General features: G+C 50.6%; 1 protein-coding gene across 1 annotated transcript; it reads left to right on the top strand.

The window, feature by feature from the left end:
- The first annotated feature begins 4,243 nt into the window (after nucleotides 1–4,243).
- DUSP6 (dual specificity phosphatase 6) lies at nucleotides 4,244–8,985 on the top strand. Its single transcript, XM_006113993.4, has 3 exons — nucleotides 4,244–5,203; nucleotides 5,755–6,192; nucleotides 7,571–8,985. Exons 1-3 carry the CDS (start codon nucleotides 4,801–4,803, stop codon nucleotides 7,876–7,878), a joined length of 1,149 nt encoding a protein of 382 aa, XP_006114055.2. The 5' UTR covers nucleotides 4,244–4,800; the 3' UTR covers nucleotides 7,879–8,985.
- The last annotated feature ends 331 nt before the right edge of the window (nucleotides 8,986–9,316 follow it).

Genomic DNA, 9,316 nt, shown 5'->3' with positions numbered 1-9,316 from the left:
AGTCTCATGGAATTGAGCTCGATCTCCTGGAGGCTTCTGCAGTCAAACTGGGAGTTTGGCCTCTGACAGTCTGGCAACTCAGTGAGGCTAAGGCAGCTGGCATGTCCCTATGGCCCTGAAAGAGGTAGGACATGGGTCTCCACATGCTGCCCTTGCCTGCAGGCACCACCCTCACAGCTTCAATTCACTGGGACTAGAAAACTATGGATAGGGGGACAGTACGCAGAGCCACCATCACCTTCCCCCCAGGAGCCACTGCTGAATATGCCAGCCACTTTTGGGAGTGGCACAGGGCCAGAGTGGGAGTGAGCCTGATTAGGCCCCCTTTGCCATCATCCAGGAGCCGCTTGAGGTGTCCAGCTGGATCCTGAACCCTGTAGCCCATCCCTGAACCCCCACCTGCATCCTAACCCTGTGCCCCAGCTTGGTGAAAGTGAGTGAGGATGGTGGATGAAGGGGGATGGAGTGAGTAGGGTGGGACTTCGGAGAAGGGATGAGCAAGAAGACTGGGGAAGGGTATTTGGGTTTAAGGTGGATCCTGGATTGCTCTTAAATTCAGAAAGGGATCTTATGCTTAAAAAGGCTGGAGACCACTGTACTACACAAAGACAGCCTGATCTGTGACTGTGAAGAAGACACCTAAACCACAGAACATCAAGTGAACCACTGCCCAACATGATCCTCCAGGGAGTGGTCTTGATTCATAGTCCCATGAGCCATAGTCATGAGCCACAGAATAAATGACAAAACGTGAAAGTTGACCATTAATGTCACTTTTCAAGTTCATCATACAAAAGAAGAACAAACTGGCCATGGTTTGTCACAATGCTAAACCCAACTTATCCCACTGTATGTTGACTTTTAAATCATGTTTTACATCATGATAACATGACTCCTTCTGCTCCTATTCTAACATGATCTAATTTTTTCCAACAAGGATAAGTCCTCACATTCTTCAGACTGTTGCTTTTGTTGGCAAGGAAGTTAAGCCAGAAAATATAGCTGATTGTTGAATAAATAAGTAACCAGAAGTATTCAAAGCTGTTGCAAGTTAAATCTATTAACACCGTTGGAATACTTGGGGCAACTACAGTAAAGGTTACTTGGAAGTTTCTATTCTGGTACTCTATTTTCAGTTGCTCATCCTTTAAATAATTTTCACCTGGAGAGCTGAACTTTTCCTGACCTTGTGTCCAACAGGAGAGCATATTTTTGTAAAATTTGAACAAAAACAATTCAGAGATGTTTGAGAATGGGGAGTAGGGGAAAAACTTTTCCTCTCCTCTCAATGGAAAAAAAATTGGAAGTTTTAAAAATTGCTGTAGGGCTGAGATGGCAACCCGTCATCTCAAGCATTTGCACACTTACAGCAGGATTATCTGGTTCTATTGACTCTCTCCTCAGACTCTATCATTTTTGCTGCAAGACTATTTATTTTGTTAAGTTTTTTTTCAGTTACAGACTAACATGGCTACCTCTCTGAAACTTTTGTAGCACTGAAGTGGGTGACAGTAGAAAGCTGAAATGTGGCAGGGAGAAGAAAGTTCACTGTTTTTATAAAAATCTGTTTTGATTTGTCCCATGTAATAGGCATTAAATCGTAGCTTGTGCATGCAAAGTTTAATGATGATAGCACTTTATAACAACATTGTAAAAAAAAAGAGTTGTAATGCATATAGGGCCATGGTTATCATACTGAACTCTTTGTTATTCAGGCTGAGCTGTGCCGAAAGACAGCAAAGTCTGGGCACTGCTGAAACTCCACTTTTAAGTCTCCAAAACAGTGAAGCAGGATGCTATGAAAATAGTGTGTATGTGGCTAAGGCATTTTGTTACAACTCTAAGCTGGAGTCTCTACTTGATTTCATGCTGAAAGGCATGAACAAAAGCAGTTCACCAAGCTGCCAGTTCACCCAGCTGCAAAATAGACCCCTGGCCCATCAGTCAGGATAGTCAAACCTGGTCGGTAAGATGTTGGTTACATCACTCCCTTGTGTTGGTTCACTGTCATCTATGAGACTTTGCCATCATTAACTTTACTGTTTTATCATGTGCAACCTTTATTTTGTCAGTTCCTGGTTTTTAAGTGACTTAAGTTTGCAGTTTTAATGTTCTCATAATGTAGGATTTTTTTTTAGCAGAACATATGGGAATATTCATGCAACTTGATTGTCTAGAAGAAAAGTGATTCTCAGGCAGGAGTAAGTGTGCCTCGGGGTCTGCAGCAGTTTCCCAGGGGGTACATCAGCAAATCTAGATATTTGCCTAGTTCTAAAACAGACTATGTAAAAACTCTAGCAAAGTCCCTGCATGCTAAAATATCTTGTAGTGACTTTATCCTGCCCTAGATACCACACAGTGAATTGTATAGGTATATTCCAATGTATTTATATGGTCACAATGAGAAACCATTTTCAGTAAACGTCTACAGTGACACTTCTGAATGTTTGTCTGATTTTTTTAAGCAAGCAGATTATTTATTTATTTAGCGTTTGCATACCCGAGCGATGGCATCTTCAGTAACCTGATACCGCGCTTCTAGAGTTCCGGACCACCCTGCGGGTCAGCAGGACAAATCAGACTCCTGAAAGGGATCCAGTTGTCTGAAAAGGCTGAGAGCCTCTGCTCCGGGAGGCCCCTCGGGACTGGGCAGTCTAATTATTACACAGCCCTGCCTCTCTAGGGAGCCCCCTTCAGTCTCGGCTAAAAATGCGGTTCCGGCGAGCTGGGCGGAGCCTTTTAGAAGGGGGATTGCACCTAGCCAGCTGCCGGAGCAGGATCCCAGTTCAGGCCAGGCCTGGGCATTGTGCCTTTCCGTCCCCAAGCAGCTCCGAGTTCAAGCCGCGGCCCTCGCTCCAGACAGGGACCTCCCCCCTACCCGGGAGGGGGTTACACCGCTGCAGGGAGCCCTGAGCGGACTGGGGCGTTTGTCTGCGCGCGGGCATTGCCCTTCCCCGGCGCAGTAGAGCCGCGTCCAGCAGAGCCCGCGCTCCCTGCCCAGGGGATCGGCCCCTCTCGGAGCGCCGCAGCCCCCCTTTGGTGCCGGGGGCGGCCCCGGCTGGCTGCTGCGGAGGGGCGGTCGCTCACGCAGCGCCGAGTGGGCTCGCGCAGTCACGCTTCCAGCTCCCGCCGCCAAGAGCTGCCCTGGGCTCGCCGCTGCCCGGCGGCGTTTCCCCACGCGCTCGGAGGCCGGCGCGCTGCAAGGCAATCCCCGCTCCGAGCTGCCAACGGGGCGGCTGCGGCTTGGCACAGGGACTGCGGGGTGGGCACGGGAGCCGGGCTGCCCCCTCTGGCCGGTCGTCCTAGGGCCTGCGGGGGCTCTGTAGAGCAGCGATCACTCACTGGGGGAAGGAGCCCTCTGCTACAAAGGGCTCTTTGATGTCCGCCTTTCCTAACAATGGACAATAAACCTTCAGGCGGACACCGGATCAAAAGCCACATGACTTTCTAAAACACACATTAACTCTGGCCCACGCCTAGCCCTCCTTAGATCTGGCACCGAGACAATTAGCGCTTGCCTGGAGGCGAGAGCAAACCCGGCCTTTTCTTCCAGCAGGCGGCTTTCTCTTTGGAGGCTGCTTAAGGTCATCGGCACAAGCCATCTAAAACTCGCTATTTATTCTTAAAGCGATAGCGGCCTTTCAGGGGGATTTCAGAGTCTTAAGTAGCGCCCGGGTGATGTAGGACATGATTAGATTGGAGCGGTGCCTTTCTCCGCTGGAAACAGCACTCAAGGACAAATATAACACTTTTGTCCCGAGGGCCTGAAAAGGGGCTTTCAAAAAAAAAAAAAAAGGCGTAATTAAAAGCCAGGCTAAACTCGCCACGGCGGAGCTGGGGGAGACCCAACAGCCCAACCCGCTCCGTTAAAGATCGGGATTTGGAGGAGACAATTCGGAGCAGAAGAAGGTGCCTTTTGTTCCTCGTACAACTGCACCGTTTGTTGTGTAATCGCTCTGCTGCTATGTGTGAACTTTACCAGAAGGAAACATGAGCCTCAGCAGCATTGCCCTGGTTGCTGCGTCTCCCCCCTCCCCCCACCTGCCCCCACTCCTCCGCCGCTTCTTTCTCCTTCCTCCCGCTGAGCTGCTGTTGCTGCTTGTTTGCACTCAGCTTATCCGGAGCGGAAATTCCTTTCCGTTTTTGTGAATGACAAACTCATTAACAATTCATCAACACAACCTGTTCCAGCCGGTCCGTCGCCACAGCAACAGCCCCTTCCGCGCGCCCTCATTGGCTGAGCGAGAGAATGTATCCATTGAGACGTTCTGTGTTTGTATCCATTGAGGAGCTGCCTGGCGCTGGGGGTGTGCGGGGCTGATTCAAAGGGACATTGAGCACATCAAGGGGCCGGAGCCGCGGCGGCGGCGGCGGAGGAGGGGAAATCACGTTGCGAGAAGCAGGGGGAGCCGGGGCTGATGAGCCGCACGCCAGGGGCCAGAGGGAGAGGGTTTCCCACCAGGGCAGGGACCGTGTGTTGTGCTCAGCGAAAGGAGGGCAAGTCAACTGCACGTTAATTGGATTTCATTCACTTGGGGAGGAGAAAGCGCCCGAGCGGCTGGCCGGGCACAGCGATTAGACAGGTTCATTCAGGGACTCATTGACAAAAAAAAGCGAGGCGGGCCGGGCGTGCTGCGACCCCACGCAGCGCTCTGGTCACCTCCCCGCTGGCCGCGCAGGGGAGGGGGCTCGGGAGTCACTCGCCCGGGGTGGCAGGAGTTCAGAGCGGGGTGCGGAGCCCCGTGCCTCAGCGAGCGGGGAGTTTCTAAGCCGCGCTCCGCTCTCGCCCAGCTTTTCCCCATGCTGGATACGTTCCGCCCCGTGCCCTTCGCCTCGGAGATGGCTGTCAGTAAAACGGCGGCGTGGCTGAACGAGCAGCTGGAGTTGGGCAGCGACCGGCTGCTGCTCATGGACTGCCGCTCGCAGGAGCTGTACGAGTCGTCCCACATCGAGTCCGCCCTGCACGTCGCGCTGCCCGGCATCATGCTGCGGCGGCTGCAGAAGGGCAACCTGCCCCTGCGCGCCCTCTTCTCCAGCAGCGAGGCGGACCGCGAGAAGTTTGCCCGGCGCTGCGGGACCCACACGGTGGTGCTGTACGACGAGCACAGCAGCGAGTGGAACGAGAACACGGGCGGCGAGTCGGTGCTGGGTTTGCTGCTCAAGCGCCTGAAAGATGAAGGCTGCAAAGCGTTTTACCTGGAAGGTGAGGGGTTAAACGGGCCTGCTGGCGAGGGGGGATGTCCCGCAAGGATCTAGCGCCGGGGAGGGGACGGGGTGCTCTTTGATTGTCGCCTGGAGTCGAGCTGGGAACATGCCTCGGGCTTAGCCAGTTTCTGACCCTCCATGGCAAAGCGAGCAGGAGCCATCTCGGGACAGCCCGGCTCATGCCTTCACACCTGGGTGCAAATCCCCGACAGTCACAAACCTGGGCCGGGGGGAAACCCTCCTCCCGGCTGGGAGTCAGGCCGGGACTCAGGAAGCGAACCCCTTAGCTGGGGGGGAGGGATGGAAGGGCTTGTGGCTGAAGGAATGTCTGGAAAGAGTCGCAGCTGCAGGAGGCAAATGCACTGAGCGTGTCCCCGTCTCCCGCTGACAGCAATGCGATCTTCCCCACCCTGGCCGCCTCCTGCGGCTTCCTTTGTGCCCCTCTCCGCCGGAACCGGGCTGTGGGGCGCTACGGATCAGAGCTAGGGAGCCGCGTCGAAAGTCGCGGCCGCATCTCAGGTTGCATGTGTGCTGTGCTCTTCTCCCCAGGTGGCTTCAGCAAATTCCAGGCCGAATTCGCCCTGCACTGTGAAACGAACCTAGACAGCTCTTGTAGCAGCAGTTCTCCTTCCCTGCCGGTCCTGGGGCTGGGAGGCCTGCGAATCAGCTCCGATTCGTCTTCCGACATTGAATCTGACACTGACCGAGACCCCAATAGTGCCACTGACTCAGATGGCAGCCCGCTGTCCAACAGCCAGCCTTCCTTCCCAGTCGAGATCTTGCCCTACCTCTACTTGGGCTGTGCCAAAGACTCCACCAACCTGGACGTGTTAGAAGAGTTTGGCATCAAATACATCTTGAACGTGACCCCCAATCTGCCTAATCTCTTTGAGAACGCCGGAGAGTTCAAATACAAGCAGATCCCCATCTCTGATCACTGGAGTCAAAACTTGTCTCAGTTCTTTCCCGAGGCCATCTCTTTCATAGGTGAGCCCTATTCATTACAACTACTCAGTGCCCAACAGTTGTCTGTGCTTTGCAGGGGGTAAACCCTTAATCTTTTGTATTTGTCAGCCTCATATTTCACATAGCTGTTGCTACTTTGCAAACTGAACAAAATTAAAAGAGCGGATAGAATTTGTTTTTCTATGTTTAGGCGACAAGCCCCATTGAATTAGCAACTATATTCACGGGTTGCAAATATGTTTATTTGTATTTCGAGCCGATATGGGATCAGTTCTTCACAATCAGTCCCAGGGTGCTAAATCTGGGGAATATAAAGAATCCACATTGGTGAATTTAGTTGTAGCAGTTTTATTCTGTATCCAATTTATAGTCTTAAAAAGAGAAGTGATGTTTTAAGTGGTGTTTTTTGTTTCCAAGACAGAATTACAATTAAAAGTATTTTCAGATTTATAGTGTTATAGTTAAATATAGCCTGTAAATAACTGCCCTTTCCGGAGTGATAGTGATTTTAAGTAACTCCTTTAAATAATTCTGTCCATCCGTTTTCTCAGGGTAAATGGCTTAATTCTGCCTAAAATCGAGGGTGCAAGATACAGTCGCTAAACACATCACCTGAAGCAAATTATAATGATCTCTTAGTATTATTAGTTGATTGCTTTTTTTATCTGGGGCGGGAAAGAGAGGGTTATGGATGGGCAAAATAGTTGTTGGAAAACGGTGCTAATCCGGCCGAGAGATACCGGTACTAGTGAAGTATGTTAGGTAATCTGAACCCAGCAAGAGAAAAAAAAAAGTGGGCTGGAAACCACGAAGAAACTAATCTCCAGGCATTGTAATGCATTTCCTTTTACAAAGGAACCCATTTTCCAGCAACGCTGACATCCTGTTCCTCCTAATGGGCTGTCCCCTGTGACTTCCCTCTTTCTTTTCAAATGCCTGAATACCTCCATTGTTAACAGTACAACAGTTGGAGAATAATTTAATAGACCTTTGCAGTCTGCTGGTCTGTGTAAAAAGCATTCAGTGGCATATGGCGTGGCTTCTAGCTTTCACATGCTGGGGAAATACTTACACAGGGCGAATGTTTTCCTTTGCGCCAGTCTTCGGTACAAATAGTGTCGTTGAAAAGGAAAAAGTCTGAGCTGGGTCAGAGCGCTTTCCTTTCTGCCACTGCGAAGTTGTCAATAGCTTTGTGATTTACACGCAGTTCTGCTCTTGGGGCCCGATTCTGATCTTACTTCGGTTTTGCACTAGTGTACCCCCCCCTCCCTTTGCCTCCAGGGGAGTGACTCCGAATTCACACCCGTAAGAAGTGAGATCCGAATCCGCCCCAGGTCATTCTCCTCTCTGTCACAGCTGGTCCTGAGCATCTTTTGTCTTGTGTTCCCTGTGCGTGCAGATGAAGCTCGGGGGAAGAACTGCGGCGTCCTGGTGCACTGCTTAGCGGGGATCAGCCGCTCCGTCACGGTGACCGTCGCGTACCTCATGCAAAAGCTCAACTTGTCCATGAACGACGCCTACGACATCGTCAAGACGAAGAAATCCAACATCTCGCCCAACTTCAACTTCATGGGCCAGCTGCTGGACTTCGAGCGGACGCTGGGGCTCAGCAGCCCCTGCGACAACCGGGTGCCCGGCCAGCAGCTGTACTTCTCCACCCCCTCCAACCAGAACGTCTTCCAAGTGGATTCCCGGCAGTCCACGTGAGCGCCCAGCGGCCTCCCGCCCAGCCCGGCCCGGCTCGGCTCGGCTCACGTGACCCTTCCTCCAGCTGCTTCTCTCTGGCAGCGGCAAGGAGACGGAGCTTTGCTCTGCAGGGGGCTTGGGGATCGGCCCCTGCCGGTGCATGATGGGAAAAGGTTACAAGGGATGGAATCGGCTCTTGCAACGGGAGGGAACTCGCTGAGGTCTCCCGGGAAGAGCAGGTGGCAGCTGCCCCCAGTTGGAACTGAGGACTCCCAACACCTAGGGTGAGACTGGGCATTACGAGCACGTGTTTTCTAGCCACTGGGAACCGACTACTTCCTTCTGCGGTTTGCGATCTGTACCATGAATTGTTGTCTTCAGTGAAGACGGGTTGGTTTATTTTTTTTAATTTAGAGGAGCCAAAGAGAGGTTTCAGCTCAGTGTATTGGGGGGTACTTGTTTGCCTGAGCTCTGTAGTGCTTGCTATTTGATCAGTGTAAATATTTAATCTTAAATCCACGGGCAATGTTTATTTTTTTAACTTGCGCCTATAGAAACGAACCCAAAGGACTGCTCCATTTGTGTGCTCTTCATGAATGATGGTTGTCCCCCGACCCCTTGCAAAGAACACCTTTGCAGCATGCGTGATTTTTATTGTCCAATTGAGCTGAGGCAAACTTGAGAGGCAATGGCTACTATGATCAGAAACTTGTTACATTCTGGGAATCAGTGGAGTCTCTTCCATTCTAGTTTTCTTTTCCTTGTAAGATCTCTTCCCCCCCCTCCCCCACTCCTCTGGGGCTGCTGTTTTTCACTTCTTCTTTTTTAAAGGTTTGTAAATAGATCATAGTGGAAGAGACTTGTCTTCAGAAACATTTCAGATATGTTAAACAGTGCTTTATCTCTGTACAAACTCTTCAGGGAGCTTCACCTCAAATGCAATTTTTTGGTGTATAAAACTGGAAGTACATGTGAGCATATGTACTCGTGCATATGCAAGGTGAACTTGCAGATGATTGCCAATGAGGGAGAGCCTAATTCTGTGGTGTAAAAGGTTTAAGCTGGAATTTATTATAAAAATGTACATTTTTAAATTATTAATAAATAACTATTTTTGGCTATTGGGAATCTGAGTGGTTTATTTTCCTCTTGGTGCGTGTGGGTGTGGGTGTGATGAAATGCATACACACCTAAATATTTTTAAAGAGGGGCACAAGATGTTTGTGCAATCCTAGCACAACAGAGCCCTGATCTCTGCCTTGGTCCACAGTAATCTTAATAATTTATGCACAGATAACATTGTCATCTTGGTCTAGCAGGGAGGATGGACTTGGATATCCTCTTTTTAATCACCAAAAAAAGACAGCATGAAGCAACTTAACTTCCCCACACTGCCCTGTCAACAAATCTCTACCTTCTAGGGATGAGAGGAGTAGTTTCCTTTCTGCTGATCATGCTA

Source organism: Pelodiscus sinensis, chromosome 1, assembly GCF_049634645.1.
Source record: "Pelodiscus sinensis isolate JC-2024 chromosome 1, ASM4963464v1, whole genome shotgun sequence".
NCBI classification, from domain to species: Eukaryota; Metazoa; Chordata; order Testudines; family Trionychidae; genus Pelodiscus; species Pelodiscus sinensis.
The sequence above is the reverse complement of the archived record's forward strand: the minus strand, read 5'-3'. Positions and strand labels throughout refer to the sequence as shown.

Excerpts from the sequence above, each read along its gene's own strand:
- DUSP6 (XM_006113993.4), top strand. The coding sequence starts at position 4,801 with ATGCTGGATACGTTCCGCCCCGTGCCCTTCGCCTCGGAGATGGCTGTC. Across the intron at positions 5,204-5,754 it reads CAAAGCGTTTTACCTGGAAG|GTGGCTTCAGCAAATTCCAG; the intron begins GTGAGGGGTTAA and ends TCTTCTCCCCAG. Across the intron at positions 6,193-7,570 it reads CGAGGCCATCTCTTTCATAG|ATGAAGCTCGGGGGAAGAAC; the intron begins GTGAGCCCTATT and ends CTGTGCGTGCAG.